The sequence below is a fragment of the Sebastes fasciatus genome, chromosome 6 (genome assembly GCF_043250625.1).
Source record: "Sebastes fasciatus isolate fSebFas1 chromosome 6, fSebFas1.pri, whole genome shotgun sequence".
Classification (NCBI taxonomy): domain Eukaryota; kingdom Metazoa; phylum Chordata; class Actinopteri; order Perciformes; family Sebastidae; genus Sebastes; species Sebastes fasciatus.
This window is the reverse complement of record NC_133800.1, coordinates 21,173,685-21,197,424: the sequence shown is the minus strand read 5'-3', so window position 1 is coordinate 21,197,424 and position 23,740 is coordinate 21,173,685. Positions and strand designations below refer to the sequence as shown.

The 23,740-nt window shown below is 44.1% G+C and overlaps 1 protein-coding gene across 3 annotated transcripts in view; it reads right to left on the bottom strand.

The window, feature by feature from the left end:
• Positions 1-1,759: 1,759 nt before the first annotated feature.
• Positions 1,760-23,740, bottom strand: part of hectd4 (HECT domain E3 ubiquitin protein ligase 4) — a 37,529-nt gene continuing 15,548 nt past the window's right edge. For all 3 annotated transcript variants that reach the window (XM_074638339.1, XM_074638341.1, XM_074638340.1), the window contains exons 26-76: positions 23,059-23,251; positions 22,428-22,532; positions 22,229-22,321; positions 21,975-22,143; positions 21,484-21,619; positions 21,248-21,392; positions 20,967-21,133; positions 20,684-20,830; positions 20,397-20,581; positions 20,109-20,262; positions 19,706-19,986; positions 19,415-19,601; positions 19,242-19,323; positions 18,925-19,127; positions 18,687-18,822; positions 18,293-18,475; positions 17,975-18,139; positions 17,703-17,872; positions 17,321-17,436; positions 17,111-17,214; positions 16,502-16,663; positions 16,230-16,378; positions 16,017-16,096; positions 15,570-15,733; positions 15,161-15,398; positions 14,871-15,007; positions 14,642-14,768; positions 13,795-13,932; positions 13,535-13,671; positions 12,329-12,489; positions 12,059-12,240; positions 11,751-11,956; positions 11,528-11,658; positions 11,223-11,428; positions 10,931-11,110; positions 9,210-10,609; positions 8,915-9,122; positions 8,606-8,829; positions 8,271-8,416; positions 8,076-8,179; positions 7,719-7,842; positions 7,257-7,447; positions 6,911-7,057; positions 6,638-6,757; positions 6,384-6,539; positions 6,171-6,274; positions 5,633-5,854; positions 5,368-5,534; positions 5,035-5,230; positions 4,457-4,679; positions 1,760-3,978 (exon numbers count right to left, since the gene is read on the bottom strand). In XM_074638339.1, the coding sequence (XP_074494440.1) occupies positions 3,842-3,978; positions 4,457-4,679; positions 5,035-5,230; positions 5,368-5,534; positions 5,633-5,854; positions 6,171-6,274; positions 6,384-6,539; positions 6,638-6,757; positions 6,911-7,057; positions 7,257-7,447; positions 7,719-7,842; positions 8,076-8,179; positions 8,271-8,416; positions 8,606-8,829; positions 8,915-9,122; positions 9,210-10,609; positions 10,931-11,110; positions 11,223-11,428; positions 11,528-11,658; positions 11,751-11,956; positions 12,059-12,240; positions 12,329-12,489; positions 13,535-13,671; positions 13,795-13,932; positions 14,642-14,768; positions 14,871-15,007; positions 15,161-15,398; positions 15,570-15,733; positions 16,017-16,096; positions 16,230-16,378; positions 16,502-16,663; positions 17,111-17,214; positions 17,321-17,436; positions 17,703-17,872; positions 17,975-18,139; positions 18,293-18,475; positions 18,687-18,822; positions 18,925-19,127; positions 19,242-19,323; positions 19,415-19,601; positions 19,706-19,986; positions 20,109-20,262; positions 20,397-20,581; positions 20,684-20,830; positions 20,967-21,133; positions 21,248-21,392; positions 21,484-21,619; positions 21,975-22,143; positions 22,229-22,321; positions 22,428-22,532; positions 23,059-23,251 (9,388 nt within the window). In that variant the 3' untranslated portion in view covers positions 1,760-3,841. The remainder of the gene's footprint in view (positions 3,979-4,456; positions 4,680-5,034; positions 5,231-5,367; positions 5,535-5,632; positions 5,855-6,170; positions 6,275-6,383; positions 6,540-6,637; positions 6,758-6,910; positions 7,058-7,256; positions 7,448-7,718; positions 7,843-8,075; positions 8,180-8,270; positions 8,417-8,605; positions 8,830-8,914; positions 9,123-9,209; positions 10,610-10,930; positions 11,111-11,222; positions 11,429-11,527; positions 11,659-11,750; positions 11,957-12,058; positions 12,241-12,328; positions 12,490-13,534; positions 13,672-13,794; positions 13,933-14,641; positions 14,769-14,870; positions 15,008-15,160; positions 15,399-15,569; positions 15,734-16,016; positions 16,097-16,229; positions 16,379-16,501; positions 16,664-17,110; positions 17,215-17,320; positions 17,437-17,702; positions 17,873-17,974; positions 18,140-18,292; positions 18,476-18,686; positions 18,823-18,924; positions 19,128-19,241; positions 19,324-19,414; positions 19,602-19,705; positions 19,987-20,108; positions 20,263-20,396; positions 20,582-20,683; positions 20,831-20,966; positions 21,134-21,247; positions 21,393-21,483; positions 21,620-21,974; positions 22,144-22,228; positions 22,322-22,427; positions 22,533-23,058; positions 23,252-23,740) is intronic.

The window sequence follows — 23,740 nt, the reverse complement described above, 5'->3', positions numbered from 1 at the left end:
ATTAAGTTTTAGATTTGACCTACAACTTTTTTTCTGTTATGATTTTTATTGTTTCTTTCGTAGACATCAAAATAGGCAGTCCCATGTGTTTTACAAATTAATATTCACAACAAAAATATATTAAAAAATGTATTTATTTATTTATTATTAAATATTTAAAAAAAATATATATAATATAGAAAATGATATATAAGCATAACAAAAGTATTTAATTTTTTTTTGAAAATAAAAGAAAATCCTGTTACTTCTATCAGTAAAGAATACTTTATTTTTACGTTTAGTTTTGTTAAAATTAGCATGCAAAAGCTGTTAAAAAACACATGACACATTTCAATAAACAGTTAATTATTGTAATTATTAAATTATTTTTCTGTCTTTTTGAAATACAGTGGAAAAAATGTTAAAAAAAAAATGAGAAAAACTAAAAAAAAATGTTGGTTTTCGTTTACACTGCAGGTATAAATAAACAGAAGGGACAAATAAAATAATTAAAAAAACTATTGAGGAGCACTGTAGGTTGGTTTTAATTCATGAATACATCAGATTTATTATAGTTTTCATTTTCCTGATCTATGTTATATATGGTGTCCATTTTCCCATTGATTATGCATATCAGACATTCATAAGAAGCAGATAGGTCGGGTTGTTCTCCCCCATCCAGCGCCTCAGCATGACCTTCTTAGCTGTAGTGAGAGCAACCTTTAGCCACTGGGACTGACCTACAACTTTTAACAAATCCGAAAATGAAATGTCGTCAACAACACAGACATCCTAGAATGAGTAGTTTTAGTACACAACAATGTATTCCAGTCATGTCAAGAGGCCTCACAGAAGCTGTTAATGGGTCAGTCGGTGGTCGCATGACCACGGCAGACGTCTCCACACTTCTGAATATGCTGAACTTCCCAGCATTCAATTGGCTGGATTGTTAGGGATGTGGCCCTTTTCCTAGCTCCCCATTGGTGTGAGGATCATTAAAACGGGGGCAGGGGAGACATTATGTCACATAGAGGGGGGACAGCTGTATGGGAAGAACAGGTGATTGGTTGAACCAACGAGTCAACATGCTGGAGACATTCCTAGAATTCCTCAACTTAGTATTACAAATTTTAAATTTTACATCAAAATAAGAAGAAAACTCAACCGGTAGAGATGATTTTAGATGTTATATACATTTTCTGAGAGAACACACTATTCTATGTGACACACCACTGGTACTCCACAGTATAGCTCAGCTGGGGGAGCGATAGACACAATATATATCTCCTGTCAACAGAGTTTGCAGCATAAATATCTGACCAATTAGTTCAGATTATTGCTGATGACACATTGCTTCTATGGTTCCCTTTGAATACAGCATATAATGGAGCTGCCGGGACAGTCTGAGTCAGTGGTTGGAGATCCAGTTAGAACTGGCCTGGTCCAGCACTTGCTGCTCTGAAAAGGTATCTGGTGACATAACCAGAGTCGGTCGCAGGGTCCTTACATAAAAAGGCATGTCCTAAAGGAGAAAAAGCAAGTTTCACAGGCATCATTCATCATGACCAACACTCTTTGTCTACGCACACATGTAACAGGCATGTCCGCTACACCACGTCATCGCTGTTCAGTCAAGTATGCAAATGACCCATTGTGAGGGGATTTTGCAATAGTAAACATCCATTTAGTAAACATGTTTTCCCCAACCACACTGGATGTTTATCTGAGCACAGAAATGTAGTGGGTCGATATGTAAAATACATAAAGCAGGACAGTGAAATTTGTACATGAAGACATTTCTTTATTGTGACACAGAAATCTCAAATGCCATCTGATTCTTTACATCTGTATAATCCATTTTTAGATATGTTACGTTTCTGATGTGCAGAGGTAAGACAGTAAAAGTTAAGTTAATGCAACCATAAATAATTGTAATAAATATCAAGTAAATGTACAGCACACATTTTATCGCAACACCTCTTTGTATGGATATGTCCTTTTTATGACCTTATCTACTGTACCCCCCTCGCAGGAGGAGGAGGAAGTAGAGGAGAGAGCGTCCCTGTTAGCAGCGGTATATCACCCTTCAAAAAAGAACTGAACCAAAAACCAAAAAACTCGCAAGCAATTCAACAATCCGGTATGCGTCGAATATCAATCCCGTCGTGTTTTTCAGTTCTATCCAAGTAAAATGGCGATTTTACTCACACAAGAAAACATGTTTCACCATGAGTAGAAGAAATTGAATCCATCTGAGTACAAGACAAAAAGGTGATAAGATTACTGGTATTTCCAAAATTCATAAAAAATAACAACACAACAAACCGGAAATATCCAACAGACATCGCCTAGTTTGCTCATTTTTAGAATCTTTTTCTTGGAAGAGTAGTGCAAACCAAAAAAAACAAAAAAATTAGAAGGTGAAGTGAATTAGCAATTAATAAAAACTGCCATCAAAACATAACTTCAGTCTATTTACATTTTTTTCCCCCAGATTTACACAGCTAAACATTTGGTTATGGGTAAAATGAACAAAGAAAAAAAATCCTGTTCTTCTGTCAATAGAGAAAAGTATGAAAAGGCAGAACTCAGGATAATCCGCCGCCCCTCCCCCAGTGTGTGTGTGTGTGTGTGTGTAGATTGTGTATGTTGGGGAGCGAGGGGGGGGTTTGTTGCACATTCAGTAGCAGTAGCACACAAACAACGTAGGAGAATATCATCTCCTTCCCGTTTTTCACAAAGCAAACACAGGTTTCACAAACCTGAAGTGCAAGCATATCAGAACCAGCAGGCCTCTCTTGTCGTCCAATCTACCTGACCTAACATGCCGCCAAAGCTACTCGGAAAAATCAAAGAGCAATTTCATAAACTAATAGATTAATATGACTTTTTACATGACTTAAATACCCTCTCTTCAGAGACTTGGATAAAATGTATTCAGTTTATATAGGCATAAGTTAGTTTGTCCATTAGCAGTTCATATTTTTTTTTTAAACAGGCAGTAAACTACATAATATCCTGTACAGCACTTGTTCACATCTTCTGCCTGCTCGTAGCTGACAAAAAAAGGCAGCTTCACACGTTTCCTTTTTTTTTCTGGTAGTAGTCGTACCTCCGTCTCAAACGTCAGATTAATTCTATGGAAATCATGGGGTTTTCTCTTCACACACATCCAGCATCACCCTCTGGAGAGAGGCTCCTAACAGCAAAGGCATGTTTCAGCACATCACCCCCACAGAGGGGAGACACAGGGAGGCAGCTAGGTTAAGCATTAGGAGAGTAACACTTTGTTTTGTTGCCTTCACAGCAATGCAAAGTTCTGCAGCTCATAGTGTTTGCTTAGACCACGCTTTCAATACTAAAACGCTACCGCAGAAAGAGGGTTCAGCAATCATGAATTAGATTTGCAGCTGTAAAGTGCTGATCTGAAGTCATCCTATTTAGTTGTTAAATTCACAGAACTTGACTGAACCTTGTTAAACCCTCTGTTAAAGGTAGGGGGAAGAGGCAAACAAAAAAAACTACTGTCACAGCTGTTTCACTTCAATGCCATCCTCAAACTCAGTGCAACCAGAACAGACACTTGGTAACAGTGTCAAATTATCTTCCCTGAATTCTTCACAAAAATATGCAAACATAAATCATGAAATGTGTTAAATGCGATAAAAAAATAAAATAGCAGGGATAAACATGCAAAGCGTCAATAGCCACCCCGAAAATAAAATGAAATCAAATGTGTGTTTTTGCTGGAGCAGCAGAGCGTAAAGAACTGTGGTCTGTCTCAGAGGAAGGTCCAGGAGTGTGGGGAGGTCGGAGGGGGGCAAGTATATACGCTTGGGAACGTGGGGTTTGTCAAGTCTTCTTAGCCGCTGAGAGGGTCCTCGCGGTAGTGGATGGCGTATCGCAGCTTCTCCAGCATCACATCCAAAGAGGAGTACTGGGGCAGCTTCACCATGAACATGCAGGTCTCCACGCGGATGTAGCGCGAGTCTGGCTGACCTGGAGAGACCAAAAACAGCAAAATCACCTACTACTTCTCTTGAACAATGAGTCTTGTTATGTACGTTTACCACTGGAGTTTTGGAGGCCAATGAGTTGCTGTGTAGAAAGTGTTAGAGATAATAAGCTTGTCTAGGTGATAAAAGTGAGTGTTAGCGTATCTTATCTGAAGTAAACCCGAGTAGCCCAGTGATTTTAAATAGTGACTCAGGAAAATAGGACACTTCTGTGAAAGATGTGAAGTTCACACATCAGAAACAGTGTGTCTTCCAACATGGAACAACTTCATGTGTCTATTAATTTACAAACACAAATCAATCTATGGCAAACAACATGTTCAAAGTCTGTCTACGGTTTCAAGACAAGCAGCTCTGATAATCACCATCAGTATTTTCTGCACTAACGACACTAAGCAGAACTCAGAGATAGCAGCCCTTGTGTCCAATCACGGCCCTGGTGAAGCCTTGTTAGCAATTACCTGCAGCGCCATCGGGAGGGGCGATCTTCATGGGGTACGGGGGAACGTGGGCGGTGTCGGGCCCCCCGTCCTTGCAGGGGCAAGTGAACGGTATTCGCTCCTGGTTGCAGGCGAACTTGATGAACTTGCAGAGCTCCTCTTGAGTGAACATCTCCAGGGCGGTCCAGAAGAACTCGATGTGCTGGTCGGTCTCCATCAGACCCACCTGATACATTGTGTGAGCCTACAGAGGGAGAGAGCAGAGCGCACTTTGATTACATTTGATTAATACTAACTAGGGCTGTCAAAGTTTAACGCGATAATAACGCGTTAACGCTAATTTGTTTTAGCGCCACTAATTTCTTTAACGCATTAATGCAACTGCCGATTTTTAATTAGCCTCTAAAAAAATTCCTATGGGTCTTTCGGAGGTTGTAGCAGGCTGAGCTTTAGAGCTAGAGTGAAGATACTGGCATCATATGAAACTAGAAAAAAAAACAAAGAAATCCATTGGTACCAACCAAACAATGTTTCCACTTGCTTCGTAACGTATTACAAAGAGATTTCAACAGGCACTTTCACACCAATATATGCATTACCTTGAGGAACTCCAGGTTGATGTAAGGCAGGCCGCAGGTGCGCAGCTCCATCTCTAGCGGGCTGAGCATGGTGAGCAGCTGCAGGGGAATGATTGTGGCGAGCCCTGCACGTACCGCCGTCATACACTCCACGTTCTGCAGCTCCCTCAGACGAAGGCTCCGCACCGCCCGCGCATACATGTCCTTATTCTCCCAGCTTAACAAGCACACAATATATAAAAGATGAAGACATGAAGAGCTGGGTCTTCTAGATAACTGCAGTTTGAAAAGAGTTGATAATGACAAGAAAACCCACACTGCATGACGTCAATCATGTGAGTAAGTTTCCTTTACCTGACAGTGAGGCCGCGACCTCCCTGACAAAGCTCCACCTCCTCCCCCGTCATGGTGACGTAGGTGAAGTTGCAGCAAGGCCGGCTGGGGGAGTCGGGGCTTTCTCCCGAATGGTACTGGGAGGAGATCTCAGCACACAGAGCTTCCAGCTCCGTCTCATCGCTCGCCTGCGGGGTCGGAGAACAGACGTCACGTTAAGGTCACTAGAACCACGGTATTAGCAGGGAAAGACATGAGGTATACCACGCCACGACTGGTCCTTTACATTTTCAAACTTCATCACATAGTTGTAGGTGAGCACATCAGCTTCCTGCAGGTCCTGCTCTGGGTTGAGGGACTCACCCACCAGACCCTTCCAGAAGGAGCCCAGTAGGTCCAAAGGAAGTGGAACATCTGCGCGGATGGCTATGCCGAGAAGCTGACCAAAGAAGTGCAACAACTGTTCCTCTGCATAGCTGATAGGGCACGGCGTCAGGATGTACTTCCCCTGAGGACAGCAAAAAACAACAATGATTCATATTACACATCGTCTGTGATTAACTTTGATAGGATTCTGAGAAAGACTGTAGTCTTGGGACTGTTTTCAACAGAACAATCTGTAGTTTTTTTACAGCACTCCAACATGTCCTCACAGTTTACTATCAAACTCAAAACATTTCATAGTTAGGATTCAAAACTGTGAGGAAACATTGAGATTTCAGGCAGCGTCGGACCAATCCAGACTAGGACGTACAGTCCATGCCTTGTTGGAAAGAACAAAAACAGGACATACTCAAAACACGTCAGATAGTGAAAAATCTTACCTTGTTACGGTTGGCTGCAGCACTGGGGCAGGGGAGCAGCAGAGACAGAGCAGAACTCTGTAACTCCTTACACACCTGCCAAAGGAAATGTCTGAAGGAGCCACCTGGAGAGACAGATTCATCAACAGTTAGGTCTGGAAAAAAAAAAAAAATCTTGACAAGTAAAAGGTTGCAGGATAGTACAGAAAAAGATGTCAAAGGAGAAATTCTAACTTGTGCCATGAACTTCCTCTCCAGTGAAGCGGATGTTAAAGGCATAGGTCGGATCTCCTCCGCTGGCCAGTTTCACACAAAGCTGGGACGACGGCACGCAAGATAGCTGGCGTGCTGCCTGGCAGAAATATGTGTTCTCTGATGATCTGATCTCACCTGAAGGGAAAAAGAGGAACAGAAAGAATGTGTGCAAAAGATCCAGTGCAATTGATATGAAATGGGAAACAATATAAACAAGTGAAAGGAATGCATACCTCCCACAATCTCTAGAGGGTCCAGTGTAATCTCTGGGGCGGCGTGGTCAGCTGTCCGCTGTACTGTGGCATTTAGAACTCTGTTCATTACAGTGACCTTAGTGTCGTAGAAGATTAGACCTGTAACAAATGGAGATAGCCGTGTAAATGATACGATCTGTACAGACACTTGTGTTTTAACAAGGCAGGCTTCCTATATAGGTAAAAAAAACACTTATACAGTCACACAAACTTGACCCATTATGTCCACTTGACCTGCTAGATTCTGCTCACCTTTGGCCTCACATAACAGCGCTGCAATGCTGTTCTGGTAGGTAAGTGTCTGTCTCAGCTCCACTAGCGGCAGGAAGAAACTCTCCAGAGTGTTGTTGAGGGACTGCAGCAGAGCAAAGCGCAAGCGCAGGCTCTCCACAGGCACATCTGAAGACACACGCGAAAAAAAAGTAAACAACTAAGCAAGTGTGGCTTACAGTATGTCGCATGGATGCATGTAACACTATAGATGACAGTGTATGCACTGGGTTCAAACAACAATATTAATGGAAGAGGAGGAAGAGGAAAAACAACAACAACCATCTTGTTTACTACACAGACGGTAACAAACCAGTGGTTTACTTACTGAGCAGGCAGGCCACACGAGGATCAGCAGTATCACCGGAGTCCAGGTAGGCTTCGTGGGGGTGTAGTCTGGCTGGTGTGATGGCCAGGTGACGGCAGAGCCTGTTGATGTACTGGACCAACGCCACATCCATTTCCAAGCTCCACTTCCTGCAGGCCTTCTGGGCGTGACGAGTGTCTATACAGGTGCACCTGGTAAAGAGGACAGCTGCTGTTAAATACAGACCTCCCATAATGTTTAGTCACTTATGTTAATACGATGACAGTCAGCAATTTATCAAATTCAATGCTTGGAAAATCTGCTATAAATCAGAAGTGACCCGTTTTTTTTTTTTTTGAAGAGGACACATTTTGTCACAACACAACAACATGTTCCCTTCCTGAACAGCTCGTGTATGTGACAGTGTTTGAGTTACAGCGGGCTAAGTGCTCGTTATTGGGGTATGACATTCCCCAGTCTCACCTTTCAAAGTGGAGGTCATAACCACAAGCCAGAATCGCCCTCCAGACGCTACGTATGTCCTGCTTGGCACGATCAACAGCAAATTTATGGAAGCCTTCCAGTGTCAGGTACTTCTCCTCCGGGACTAAAGAAGACAAAGTGTTATGTGAGGCAGCTTAGTTTTCAGGGTAGTGAAGCATCACAGAAATGCTCATCGCATGTTACCAGAGTGAAAAGTTAAAATTGCTAATTTTGTCTGACCAACAGCATACCAAAATACATTTAACATTTTGCAAACACTACGTTAACCCCTCTGTCTTCCATCAATGAACGTATTCAGGGATGTGTGTAGTCAAAGTGTGTGTTAATACTGCCAACCTTCAGCTTTCTTCGCAGGAGATTTTTCCACATCTTTCTCATCAGGTCTGGATTTCTCAGGAGATTTGGGCTTCAGGACTGTCTTTTTCTCACTCAGAGCAGTCCTGGCAGAAGCAGGAGACCGGCAAGTTTAATTCAATTACCGTGTCAAAGTGTAAATGTACCTAAACGTGCGCTTGAAAACAAATTACTCACCTGACACTGTTGAGCACAGACTTTTCCTTGGTGGGAGGCTTGGTGATGGGCCTCTTGGTGCTCACTACCTTGCCTTGGTGCTGTTCTTTTCCTGCTTTGCTGTATTTGTTCTTATTGGGCTTGGGAGTGCCATACTTTCTTAGAATCTGATACAAACAAATAATTTTGACACACATGAATGTACATACAGTATAAGGTGTTGATAATTTACTTGTGGTGGTTGACCCCAGAGGGAGGCAGGGGAGAGTTTCAACATGTAACACTTTGACTGCGAAACAGGATCACTGGACGATTCAGCAAAACAGTGAATGACGTTAACTCGCACCCTTATATACCTGTGTAAGCTGATCCTCGAGTACTTTCTTTGGAGGCCTAACGTTGGTGAAGAAAGTATGCAGTAGGTTGCCAGGGGTCTGAGCGTTGATCTGCTCCTTGCTGAGGTAAATGTCAGACACTTTAACTGGTTTGGCCGGTGTGAGGCTGAGCATCTGCTCTGAGTGCACGCAGCTCTTAAAAACATCCGTGAGGACATCTCGTGCTCCAGGTACAAGCTTGTCACCTTGAAACGTGGAGATAGATCGTATAAGATTTGGCAGAACTAATGTCACCGTGTAAATGCAGAAAATATGTAATGAAACACCAACCTCTGACCGACTTGTCCTGGAAGTAGTCTTCAAGTGCGGAGCTTCCCTGTGTGTCAAACAGGCTTTGGTTAACACTGGAGGCTGTGAGGATCTCCTCATTGGTCAACTCCATTAGTTCCTCTTCACCTTCAAGACTGGACAAGCCAATCAGGTCGCTGCTGTTGAAAAGACTGGCTCGGATTTTTTCCACTTTGGCCCGAGAACGAACCTATGATTAACGACAGAAAGACAAGCGTATTTCAACAACACAAAATCAAACAATTTAGATCCATTATGCTGCTCTTAGCCAACCCACCTCAATGACAGCATAACCCTTGATGGGCCTGGCCATGACTGCATTGCTCTCCAGTGAGGTGACCGTGTGCATAGAGCCCCCATCTGACACAGACGGTGTTTCTGCACTGTCCAGTGGCTCACCCAAACTGCCCAGACTCCCCAGGCTTCCTGTACTACACAGGGAGGTATCTAGGCTCTCCTGACTAGAAACAGTTTGGGGGTCTCCGGGGCCCTGCTGTGGGTATGTAACGGCCGAAGCAGCAGCAGCAGAGGTGGGAGGTGGAACAGCTGACAGCTCCTGATCGACAGAAAGTTCGCTGGCAGTGCGGGACACTCCCTGAGAGGAGCTGCAGATCGAAGTCTGGCTGGTAGAAGCTGAAGCGCTCACGCTCATAGCCGGTGTCACGCTACTGGAGCTGTCAGGACTCTCAGGACCGCCGTTGTTGGGGAAGTGGCGCTCAGGTTCATGGCCCGCTTTGCCATCCTGAGGGCTAGTAACCCCAGCTCCGGTTTTGGGCTTTTTGGGTTCTTCTTCCTGCAGAGGGATGAAGACTTCATCTTTGAAGAGTCCTCCATGTGCGTTGCAAGCCCTGCGGATGGCATTTCGAACCACGGCCTCCTCCAGGTGCGTGGGGATACCTGAGAGCACCAGCAGGCGGCTGTGGGCAGTGGGGCCCACGAGGGCCTGGCAGGCATCTGTCACTGCATCGCTGGTCACACTTAAACCCTGCGGGTCCTTATTAGCAAGATGTCGTAGTATCATCAGGAGTGTGAGGCAGCGGTGGAACCACAGCATGTCCTCAGGTTTACTACACGCCATGTTCAACAGGGCACTGTCACTCTCTGATAACCGCGCGCCTCCACTTCCCCGTTTCCCAGAGACCGCTGCTGCCACCGCAGCCGCTGCTCTCTCACGCTTCATCTTCACCTTCTTACGTTTGGATAGCAGACTGGGGCTCTGTGGCGTCTGGCCTGGGGACGACGACGAAGATGAAGAAGAGTCACTAAGGTTAGGGGCGCTGGTGGAGGACAGGGCTCCCACTGAAGAGCTGCCGACATTGAGGGGAAGTGTCACCTCTGCCACAGCCAGACACACCTCCATCAGAGCGTGGAAGTAGGTGGAGAAGCGGCTCTGCTCCGCCCCGAGAGCCAACGCAACGCCTCCAGATGAAGAGCCCCCTGCTCCAGCCCCTCCAGCAGTCCATCCCTGAGTCTCCCGGTCGTAGAGCTTTCGTAGTTCCGTCTGCAGGGCCATGAGGACTGCGAGGCAGGGGTTGAGCAGCAGAGCGATGGAGCTGGAGAGACCAGCGGGGCTCTTGCGCTGCTCCAAGTGGTGGATCTTCCGCAAAAGCTCAGCCAGCAAGTGAAAGGTGAGTTCTTTTATGGAGGGAGCTAGATCAGTGGTCCAAAGCAACCCACCTAAAACAATAAGAGCAATGACAGAGAAAACATTGAAAGTTGTTGAAATCTATATTTATCTTTGGTATGATTTATCTTGCTTTTTTTATCTTGTTTTTACTTTACTTTCTGTGTTCTTTTTAACTCAGATAATACACCAACTAAGCATTAAAGAATATCCAAACATCATAAATCAGAATCAGGACCAAACTTAAGGTTTACTTAAGGTAAAATCCACAAGTGTACATGTTGGGTGATTGTGGAGAAGGATGGGTTGCATTTGTATACAGCAACTATAAACAGGTTAAATGATGAGGGTGATTAAAATGTTGTTATACCCACCTAGTAGTTCTACCACCTGCAGCAGCACAGACGAGGGCACCGTGTCCAGCTCGTCCTCTGATCGCTCATTGCCCTCACCCAGCTTCCACGTCAACAGCTGTTCAGCAAATGCCATGGCCAGAGGGAACTCCAACGGCAACGAGTGCAGCACCAGTACAGCACCAGGAGGGGGCGACACCCCTACAATCAAGACAATGGGATATTTAATTCCATTTGATCCTGTAACAGATTATTTTTTACAAAAAACTTGGAGCAGCCTGTATGAATTCCCCTTTGGCAGTTAGATACTCACCCAGTTTGATGTGCACCTTATCAGTGGGTATGATAACAGAGGGGTACTGGTTGGTGGTGGGAGGGGGAGTAAGGCCTGTGTTGGTAGGTGAGGCATCCAGTGGATAACACACCGCCTCCATCAGATTTAGCTGGCCATTTCTACGCACTTTGTGACCCAGGCCATACACCATGACTCGAGCCCAGGGGGCCTTGTAAAGGCTGGAGCTAATGGAGTGGAAACGACGGGAGAGAACTTAATGAAATTAACAGGAAATGGATGGTAAGAAATCTGAATTCATCATGAATTGCTGAAGAGGAACTCACTCTTTTCGGCAGCCCAGCTGGCTCTCCTTGCAGGATACGATCACAAATGCAGCACCTGGAAAGCTGACATCCATGCTGACCTTTGACTCCGTCACAGGAAACTCCTCAGATGTAAACTGCTCTGGTGCGTTCTGTCAAAATGTACAGAATCATAAGAGAAGATTAGCAACTTTACAAACTGGGTAGGTATCCAGAGGCAAGGCACTGATTTGGCAGAGCTGACCTGTAGGAAGCAGCAGATCTGCTTTGTGAGCTCCAGCAGGCTTTCCTCTCCTTGATGCAAGGCACGGGTGATGGCCACTGTCAGCCACTCCCGGATGGGCAGAACATTGCCCTGGTAGAACAGCTCTGAAGGAGAGCAGCTTTGGTCCTGGAGGTTGTGAAGCATCGACTGGGCCAGTAGGATCGAACTAGAACTAATAGTGCCATCTGCAGGGAGAACAACATCAGAGCAATCAGCACAGAAACATTATTATTACATTAACATCACACTGAGAGATTCAGTAATTCACAAGAAAAATGAATACTCACCAGGGAGGGGTGGAGCCAGCAGCTGATTCGACAGCAACTGCAGGTGCTCTAAGGTGATGTCACGGATAGCAGGTATGTGGAAGAGACGAGTGAAGGTGTGGGGGTTCTTGGGGGCGAAGATGTTGAGCAAGGCCATACGGCAGTATAACCGAGCCAGCGCACTCTCACAGCGAAGCAGTTCCCTACAGAAAAGCCATTAACCAGATTTTGTTTTTGAGCACTGATGCAGGATTATTAGGATACATTATCCCCATTAAGTTCATACGTTACCTATGAATCTGAATGTTGCTACTGTCTAGAGAGACCAAGCCATTAGCCGCAGTCCGTCGAGATCCAGCAGGCGGGCGCTCCAGCATCTCAATAGGGTACCAATACCTCACCAGCACCCCCTCACTGCGCAGGTAGGTCTCCACCTGGACCAGCTCATTCACCTGGGCAAGTTGAAGTTCGATGGAAGGGTTATATCGTTAGGCTTGATACCAGGCAAGCCAAACAAATGCTTAGACAGCATAGACAACAACAAGGGCACTGGATAACATATGTATGATGTGTTGTAAATATGGCTTTGAAGAAGAGTTCTTTAAGTTGCAGAAAATTGATATTGTATCTTTAAGGGAGAAGGTGTTTAATAAGTGCAAATATTAGAACTGCAACGATTAAATGATTAGTGGGGAATATTTTCATGTTTCTTTTCTCCTCTATGACAGTAAACTGAATATCTTTGAGTTATAGTCAAAAGACATTTGAGGGCGTCATCTTGACTTTGGGAAACATTTTTCACCATTTTCTGACATTTCATAGACCAAAAAACTAATTGATTAATTGAGAAACAATAAAAATAATCCTCAATTGCAGCACTTGTAAATATATCTGGGCAAACATTTTGGAGTAAACCAAAGTTGCAAACTTTGTGAAATTAAATATGATTATACTACTGAAAATGTTCTTTTTAATTTATCAAAAAAACAAAGATCTATTTGTGCTCAAATAAGAGCTGGTAAACTGCCTATGGGTAGGTACACTGCCTCCCATGGTGCGATTTAGAATTCGTCATCTTTTGTTTAATGATATAAAGGATATGACTCAGATGGATATGAATGATTCACGACTACTAAAATGGTTGTATGAAAAAGGGACATTTACGTTGGCATCTTCTTTAAGGAATGCGTGGGAGCCCGGGAAGGGAATCTTGTATCAGTAATGAGTGGGTGGTAATGATGATGAATTTGTGTGTCTATTTTCCAGGTATTACTTTTTTTGGAATGATTTTGTTGTTTCCTTGTGTGAAGGAAACTGATGTATTGTTAATGTTTGATGTAAATGTGTCTTATAATCCCATATGAGGTATGGGCCACGAAATGGCATGACACACGTAAAATTCAATTCATTCATCACACACAAACAAACCAGTAAGAGTTTATAGATACATTTCCAATGATGGCTCAAAACTCTAAAGCATCAAGTATTTGTACTTACAGAGTCCACATCCAGCACCACCCCATGCAAACCAAATGTCTTCAGCATGCCCCGGATAGCAAACTTGGGCAGGGCCGTCCCTCCTGTAGTGCTGTTGGTGTTGTTGCTGTCCGGAGAGCGGATGACCACAGTCAAGCCTGTTTTGAGTAAAGACATTACTTAAACAAACAGTTTTAATACAGTTCTTACTTATAATGTACCCTGAAGCTAGCTAATGTGACCTTAAAGTGCGTAGGTATAGTGATGTAGGTGAATGGTACCTTTGCGAACTTTGTCAATAGTGAACTTGTTGGCCTCGTCCTTGATATCCTCGATGGTAGGGAGGTAGAGGTCACGAGGAATGCCGCCATTCTCTTCATACAGGAACTCCACTGTCTGTCTTGCGATGTCGACCATGCCTGCAGTCAGCAAAATACACCACGGAGACAAACAGTGTCAAAGTTGTCCTGTCCTTTTTTGTGCAAAAAATCAGAGCTTACATTAAAACAAAATATGCACAGGCTCAGAATGATGATTTAGTCAATCTTTCATTTAATACAATTTGACATCAAGCTTATGTTTTCAACTCATTAAACAGGTTATTAACTTTTGTCAATTAATTTCATGTCAAATTTAACTATAGCACCATAATTACTCCACCTTGTTCTGATTTGTTAAAGGATGATTAATTTTGAATTATATTTATATTACAGTGCCCTCCTTGAATCTTGCATGAGTGCACATGAATTATTAGCAATAAAGTAGAAAGCATTTTAACAGTAGAGCCTGATGAGGGATTTTAAAAGTGGAGCAAACATGTAGAGGAGGTGCATAATTAGTAGGGTTGGAATTTTACAAAAATGTAAAAAAAAAAAAAAAAAATGTGTGAGTTTCCCACCTTAATTATGTTTGTGTTGCATTCATGATGAGATTCAAACACTAAAATGTCTTACTGTTCATGACACCTGTATTTTAAACTAAGCAACTTTTTACTGACTGACCTCTACTGATCGGTTAACTCCTTGTCTTGTTAGCATAATAGGTGAAAATGTTTTATGTTATGGTAATTTGCCATGTGCTACACTGGACTTTTAAGTTATGTTTTAATGCTCTTCTTTCATTCTTTACCGAGCTGCAGAGCTCCTTTGATTTGGTCCAGGCCAGATTTCCTCTCAGCCTCGTTACGGAACCGCCTACGAATGGTAGGGAACACTTTGGTCTCCCAGGCCTTTACCAGCAAGGCGTAGTGGTCCTCCTAGAGTCAAACACACAAATCAAAATAAACAATGTAATTAAAATTAATTTGGAAGTCAACATTAGAAGATGAGAAGCGTGGAGAAGTGGAGGCCCCACTCACTCTTGGGACATCATCATCATCCTCATCATCACTCTCATCATCAGCGATAGGAGGAGGATGAGGGTCAGGCCCAGAGGTGACCAGGTTCTCATAGCTCAGCTCAACTTTGTAATGGCACGACAGGTCGCTGTTGTACTCTGTACAAACAGGAAAGGACAAAGAGAAAATGCCCGTTTAACATATGATACACTAACATTGTATCAGTGCAGTCCCTACCAGTATTTGGGGAATATTTATGCTAAATCAAAAAGGTAAAAGGTAATGCGCTGAAAGGAAGGTGATAAACCTACGTTGCTGGGGAACTGCCACGGCTGCAATCCGACAAGGGGGTCCATGGGAGCCAGAGTCAGAAGTAACACTTGCACCTGCATCATTATCGCTGTCTGAGGCCATAGCAAAGGGCAGTGCTTCAAAATTTGCACTTATTTCCTCTGCAAGGTCGACGCACAAGTCAGCCGCATTTCTGTGTGCTTGGCCTTCTGCGTAAGCAAACGGCCGGCTTCCAAAGTTGGCACGGATCTTTGAGTTCTGCAAAACAATGGAAAGAAAAATAGGATTAACTACATTAATCCTGAGGGAAAAATTGTGTTGCTGAAGAAGCAAAAAAATAATACAGTATAACACATATTAAATATCAGTGATGAACCAAATTAAAGGTTAACAACAGTTCAAATATAAAAAATATCAACAGAAACTCACCTTTTTTTGAATGTGTACCAGGGGCCACATTCCACCAGCTACATCCTCAAGGATGGAGCCGAGCCGCTGGCCACAGTACGTAAAGTAGACCCTGCCTTTAGGGGCCTGACCAGGGGGCGGAGGAGTACCCTCAGAGCGCTCCCAGCCTATCCCAGCCACGTCGCCTGTGTTCATACAAACATACGGTCACATTCTCAGTAATGACTCAATGTGACAGGGAATGACATATTTTAAAGCATGCTAACACTAGATACAGCTCGAGTTAAAAAAGCTAAATATTCTTGCAAATCAGCTTTTTTTTTTGAAAGAGCAGCCAGATAACATACAATGCTTTTAAGGAGTTTAGTTCAAATCCATAACGTACAGTGCTGTATGGATTTCTAAGTTGACTAAATCAAACAAAAGAGATTGTTTATGAAGAAAAAGATATTTTGTTTCCTGTCTCACCAGGAAGTAGAGCCACATCCAGCCTGACACTCTTCCACTGCAGCAGACTGGAGCCGTTATAATGCACTGCCCTACCATTACTGACACAGACGGACAGACAGACGGACGCACAGAGATGGAACAACACAAAAGAGAAGGAAAGCAGTCAGCACTCAAGTCAGAGACAGAGCAGTGGGAAAAAGGATCTCAGAGTTAATACGCAGGCAAACATACTTATGAAACAGACATGTGCCGACAGGGTTGGTCCACGCTCCGTCTCTCTTCTCTGCCTCGGTGGCAAAACCAAAGGACACGATCGGGCCACTGTCCTCCTCAGAGTCTCCATAGGAGACGATTTCTATCTCCCAGTAAAAAGACGGGGCCTTCATGGACAAAGAGAAGTAAATGGAAGACTTTGGACAGGCTGTGTTATCAGTGCATGATTTTATCTCACTAGCACATGGTAAAAAAAAAACGAGATGGCAAATATTAATGCATATGCCCACCTGAATTGGTACCGGACAGGTGGCGTAGATGAAGGTGCCTCTGGGCAGTCCTCCGCCAGCACTCGGATCAGCCAAGAAGGTGACAGAGGTCAGACGGGATGAGAACATGCAGGCACGGACCGGAGGGAACACTCTGGATGGACACCAAGTGATCTCCTTGGGCTGACGGGACGAGCACATCAAAGCGATAAGAGAGATAAGTGGGGCCGACAAATCGGACTATTTCATTTATCAAAATGTCTTTGAAGATTGAGTTGAGGCTCGCAGCAATATACGAATTTCATATTATAATTATCTTCAGCTGTCAGTCAATTAAAATATTAAACAGATTTTAGTGGTTTTCCATCAACCCTTTTTTAAGACTGAAGTTAGGCTGTCTTTGATGAGGGAAAAGCTCAGTTATTGCTTTTTCTGTCTCTGCAAACCTACGATTGTTTTTCCACCTTCTTCTGTGATAAATGTGGATTTTCAGCTGCATCCAATCCATCAATGTATGTTACACGAGGGGTGGGGGGGGGGGGATCTCTCTTGTATTTGTTGTTGGTTATAGCAATAAAAACAAAAGCTACTAAAGCCCTACAAAAATACTATAAATCTGGTAACTCCCACCTGGCGTCTGTCTGTCTGAAGTGGTGGAGGAGGCGGCCGAGCGCAGTCCCGGTACAGCATTCTCACTCTTTCACATTGAGCCTCGACCATGCCGAGACGCTCCCCTGCACGAGAAGACAGAACTCAGTGAAAGATGTATTACAGACCAAATACATTACACTGTAAATGAAAGCTTTTTAGGTGCTATGACATGTCAGTATGTTTGCTCACCAGGGCTGCATTCCTGGGCAACCAGGTTGAGAACCTCAACAGCAGCAGGACACTGCTGGATGAACTCCTCACAGAAGGAGCTATCCTCCAGGAGCTGCGCCATCACCAGGCACGCCCTGAAAACCAGTAAGAACCTGGTGATTTCTGTCCAGTCCATGGTTTTGCCATCAAACTGCCATTACATTTTTTAAATAACATCACATAATCAGACTTTCAAAAGGTTTCTGGTGCCCACATTTTCAATACAGTAGATTAAAAACAAGGCTACTCAACTTTAGACCATCAACGGAAACAAGCAAAAACTGATGACAGCTAGGAGAGGGCTAAAAGAAAGGCTGAACCTTCCAGAAGCACTAGTGTACCTCTACATGTGTTTACTAACCTAGTCCTGATTTCAGCCAGCAAGCGCACTGCAGCCATTACCGGGCTGGAGCCGTCTCCTGTAGCTGGCAGAGAAGTGTGAATGGAGAGACTGCCCTCCTGTGGCAGAAGCATGGACTGCACTGCTTGTACCACCTTTTCTGTGATTGAGAGCTTATAGAGGGGAAGAGCCTGTTGGGGATGGGTAGAGAGTGAAATAGAGACACAAATGAGATTCAAGCTGATATTTTCCATAAAAATAAGGACTTTTGTGTTTGATGCTGAAACTTATACCTCAGATCTGGGTGTGCAGAGGCGTGATATAGGTACTGTCAGGATGTCTGAGGCTTGGCAAGCTCTCCTGTACTCGCAAGAAGGGAACCTGACTGTAGCGATGCCCTCCTGCTCATTGATGGACATAACTACGCCCACGCTGCCCAGCACTCCTTTACCTACCACCTGCCGAGCAGAGGAATCACAGAAAATATGTCAACATTTTAAAGCTTTTGAGGGGAAAGGTAGTAAAATGTTTTTTTTCTAGGATGCAAATTACAGCAGGAGTCGGTGCGATAGTACAGCAGCATGTTCTCCGATTCGTCTCCCTTCACTAACCTGGACTTCAGAGCCGATCTTAATAGTTTCTTTGAAGCCACCGAGGGCACAAAGAGCAGCAACAGCTTGTCTGCCGATTGCCTGCAGCTTAGCCAGTTTCCTGCCACTGCTGCTCCCATTCTCCAGAATACTCTCAGCGTACTTCCCCAGCTGAGGGATAAACATCAAGGCCCGGGAGAGAACCTACCACAAACCCCCAAAGGAGAAAGCATTAGGTTTAATAGAAACAGCATCATATAGAATCTAGGGCTGTCAAAGTTAACGTGTTTATAATGGGTTCTATGGGTACCCATGAGTCTCCCCTTTACAGACATGCCCGCTTTATGATAATCACATGCAGTTTAGGGGCAAGTCATAGTCAAGCTGTTGTTGTTGACACATAATAGTCCTTTACCTTTTCAGCAGTGCTAGTCCAGATCTGAGCGGTGTTGGACTCAGGGGCAGTGAGCAGGCTATGCAGCAGAGCAATAACCTCAGCAGCCATACTGTTAGCAACATGGCCACTGATGAATGGCCTGACAGGGTCCGACCTGTTCAAGTCAAATTTAGAAGTCAGAAAAAAGTCTGTCGCATATACAGTTTGATCAGACAAACACATATGTAAAGGAAAGCAGGCATTCTTGTTTACTTACCTGGCCAGATCTGCATTCCTGTCCCTACACACGGCGGTCTGAGCAGTTTTCTTCTTGTCACCAGTGGTGATGCCTCCAGCAGCCTCTTGGGCTAGAGCCTCCACAGGTGGACCAACACTCACTATCAGACCAGACTGGGCCCATTTGTTGGCCTTCCTCAGGGCAGCAGCTGCCTCTTCTGTGATAACCTCACAGCTGCCACTCTGGAGACGGTTTAAAATAGGACAGCAGAGTTAAGGATGGCACTTGGTGAGTATATTGCGAGTATACGCTTTTAAATTCTGGGTAAATTGTTTTCTTCTCAGTAAAACTCTGACCTTTGTCATGTCTCTGTCCATCTTTACCACCTTTTCCATGTTCGCTCCAGTGCCAAGCCGAAAGGGACGTCCCTCTGAGCTGCTGCATTTTGGAAGGAACGCTCATGTCACAGAAACCCAGACAAAGCTTTGCTAATGTGAAATAAAAGCAAAGGCATTAGAGGTAACCTTACCTGAGAAGCGGTTGTAGAACCTCATGAGATGACTGGTCCTCTCTCTTGTGGATAAAGATCGATAGCTTGCCATCAACTGCCTCTCCCTCCTCCCCAACCTCGTCAGACTTCAGAGCTCCTTTGGAGCTGGCGCGGGACAGACTAGTGTCTGGCTCAGAGGAGCTGGGAGAGAGCAGGGTCTGACAGCCTGGTAAAGAAAGATTAGTGTAAATATTAACAATTAGCGAGAGAAAGTAACTTCATTTTAATAAAAGATCATTTATTTAGTAGTCCGAGGTAAGAGAGACCAACCTGGTACTACATAGTCTGCCAGCTTTGCTAGCAACAAGGCAGCAATACGCGAGGCAGGGTCACTAGCGTCTTGTTGCTCAGCATCTAGCGTGTTGATAGAGTAACTCCATGAGGGCAGAGCCACATTACCGCAGTCCTCCACGCTCATGAGAGGCAGGGCGGCTCGGCATAGCTGCAGGATGATAAGTACCAGCTTTGGAGAAGGTCTCTGGTCAAGCAGCAGAGACAAGAGCTTAGAAACACAAGCTGGCTGGCTCAGGATAGCTTTCCCTATGTGGCTCCTGGAATACAAAACAAAGCAACAAACATTGTATGAATACACACAAATATATACAAAGACATGATGGTACACATACATGATGCAAACAAACACATCATATACATACATGACATCACATTTTACCTGGAAAGGTCATTGAGCAAACTGAGCACATCCTGTAAGGCATCATTGCCAGCTGCCTGATTCCCACAGCACTCTGTGGCTCTGGCCAGGTGGTTGGTCAGCAGGCTGGACACCTGCCGCGCCAGACCAGAGTGCATTGCATCTGTAGACCCACCTTTAAAGAGAAAAAGAATGATTACTTACCTATCATTACACCATACTACTAACGTTGTAGTGTGCAATCATTCCATCTGACTTTTCTGGATCAACACAAATATATTGAGGTATTTAGATAAAAGCATTATATACCTTCCACCTTCTCCCACTCGATGCAGCGGTTAGCCAGCACCTGGAAAGCAGCCCAAGCCATGGTGGCCACCTTCTGCTTTTTGGTCTGCTTCTCGTTTGAGCTGCATTCCCTCTGACCGCTTAAACTACACAGGCTGTCCATGAGCTGGACCAGACCACTCCGAACCAGACACTGCTCCTCGCTCCTACGACAACACAGATAACAAAAGAGGGAAGTAAGGAATCTGAAGGTTTAGTAATAACCGAGACAAATCAAAAGAGAGATGATGCAAGATGAATTATCTTGCCTGGTGTAGGGGATTGTGCAAAGCAAGCCAATACTGTTGGCACAAGCAATGGGGTAGCGAGCACATAGTGACACTACAGACGTCATGGTCTCCCCAAAGGCCTCCTGCACCTGCTCTACCATTCCACCGCAGGTAAGCTCCTCGATCCTGCACAGATGGCACACAAACACAGATGTATAGAGGAACCAAGCACATTCAAACATTGTAGGTTAGTGTGTGCACCTATATATGTGTGTAGAGTAGGTTGGGATTGTTACTAGTGTTTATAGCCCCCCTTTCTTACCTTGGGCCACCTTGCAGCACCATAGTGACAGGCCCCACCAGGTGGGTGACGCCACCAACTCTGACAGCAGCAGTGAGCAGCTCCCTCATATGAACAAGAGCCTGCTTCCGCGTGCTGCCACGTCTCCATCGCGTCTGCGCAGCAGACAGGAAACTGCTGCTTGAGACCTACAGAAATTACCGTTCAATGTCAGACCAAACTTCACCTACTGATTCCATGCAGCTATGGCAAAATACAATTAAATTAAAAAAAAAGGAGTGAGGGATGAGTAAGAGACTCACAGTCTGATCAGGTGTAGTTCCGATAAAGGCGAAGAGCTGTCCCAGCAGCACGCTGTATGTTGGTTTGTCACGGCTGTCCTCGATGGCCAGAGACTGCAGCAGGGTAAATGAGCTGCTGCGATGACTAGTAGGGTGGTGTCGCCTCCTAAAGGCAACAAGTAAAGGAATACATTCATCCCCAGCTCATTTACGTGATTCTCAAACATTCATTCTATCAAACAAGAACAGACAAATACCTTTGGGGCGCGTGTGTAAACTCTAAGTCTTGGTTAGCGATCATCTCTAAGTCAGAGGGTGCGGACATGCTGCGTAGGAAGACTGGCTGCTTCACCATGGGGATCACCGTCTTGGCGTCTGACACTGACTTAGAGGCTGGCACAAAAAAAATCAGAAGAGTTAGATGAGAATAAAACTCACTGCCATTTTGTCTCCCGTGACTGATGTCTTGGGCTAACTTAAACACAAACACTGACAGGTGAAAATATTGATTCACTCACAGAAATAAGGCAGTGATACAATATGTATTTCTAAAAAAAGTCAGACTCCAGTGTAAGTTACATAATGGTACCCATAGATACACTAGCTGATGGACATTTCAATAGTGTGAGTGACAACATGTGGCTTAAACATCTGTCTGAAGGAACAAATCTCTTAATCACAACCCTGGTGCCCAACACAGTTTCACTTAGTAACTAATTAGCAACATAAGAGGACACATCTTATGTACCTGGACCTGGAGTACCAGCAGGTGTGGTGGTTAGGCTTCTGCAGTGTGGAGCGATGGTAACATGGAGCAGCAGCTCAGTGCGGTTCATCAGACTCTTCACCAGTGCCTTAGTTTTGGCCAGTGAGGCGCTACTTCTGAGGTGCATGGTGTTTACCTCCTGAAAGAACTTCTCCCTGTAGGTGAAGATAAATCATGTTACCGCATGATCTGACCCATGACATCTGTTCAAAGTGCTAGGATCATTATTTGAATACTTGCCTCAATGCAAGGACAACATTTTCCAGATCACTGAAATCAAGCGGGACCTCCTTCAGGGAGCAAAGTAGTTCCAGCTCCTTAATTTTGTTCTGGTACGAAAAAACAATATGAATATCAAAAAAATGGCAGTGGCAATGGTATAATATCTAGAGGAAAAGTTGTTAATTGAGTGTGTGTGTGTGTGGAGCAGGGTACCTCAAAGAAGTGGTAGTCGTGAAAGAAAGGAGTGTTGTTCTCCAGCTTTCCCTGCTGGGCCTCCTCTACCTCATTCTGCCACTTCTGCTCCAATTCTGCAACACTCTGAAAGAAACACACGAGATAATTAAACTCCAACTTTTTGTTTCTGTTCAGGTTGGTAGCCTGATTTACTTTTTTAATCTAAACTCGGGTCTTCTGTTCAGCCTCATCCTTTTTCTAATCTGTTTTTGATATTACTCTCCTATTTCCAGGCTGTAGTTTAATATACTGCCCATGATGCAAATATCTCTCCATTTTGTTGTCATATCAGCAGCATCCTGACGATTAGAGTTATTATAAGGTGGTGTAAATGTGCCCAGTATGCCAACTTCCTTGCTACAAATAAATATAGCTTTGCAACAACAACACCACCAGGTAAAAGCAACTCCCTATTAATCCCATTCCCTGTAGCCAACAGGAAGTACTTTATTAAACTATCAAACATGGAACTTTCTTCAACAACCTAATTAAAAACAGACAAGATGACAAACATCCACAGTGTGCACAGTGTGTCTTCCACTAATGGCAAGCAAACATAATTCAAAGCGTAGTAGTTTTTAAAAGCCTTACTGTGTTAACAGAAGCTCACCTGCAGCTGACGCTCCATAGCATTGATCTTCTTGAAGGTCTCAGCCATGATCTTACAGACCAGGTCGTACTCTTCTGCGTGATCCTCGCGGTACTGGTAGTTGACAAGTGACTGAAGGGCGTCCACCAGGCTGAGGTGTTTTATGACACAGGATACTATAACCTCCTCCATAACATCTGGCCTGATCACCTCCCTTACAGACAAAAAAAAATGGTTGAGTTGCTTTTGACAAGAAAAAACAGTTGACTCACTATCACATCATCATTTTAAAGAAATATCACATCCGTAATCCAATAAACACACAAAAAAACGCCCCAACTATGGCTGCTATAAATGGGGAGAGTTGCAATACCAAGAGGAAAACAAATGATGATGATTGAAAACAGCGGTACTAAATAAAAAATGTGCTGTATCAACAAAGCTGAAAGACATACAAAAGCCGAGAGTTATTCTATTTTAAAGCAGGATGTGTGATCAAAATCAGTAGGACTATAAAAGGATATTCTGATCATCTGTGAACCAGTTTGAAAACATATTTATATTTCATTACATAATTAATTTACAAAACTGTGGGCTTCGATCTTGGATCTGTACAATTAAAATCTTAGAAAGTGTTGCTTTTTGTTGCTTCACTTCTCTTTAGTCTTCGATAGTCTGTAAAAAACATGTGCTTGGATTTGTG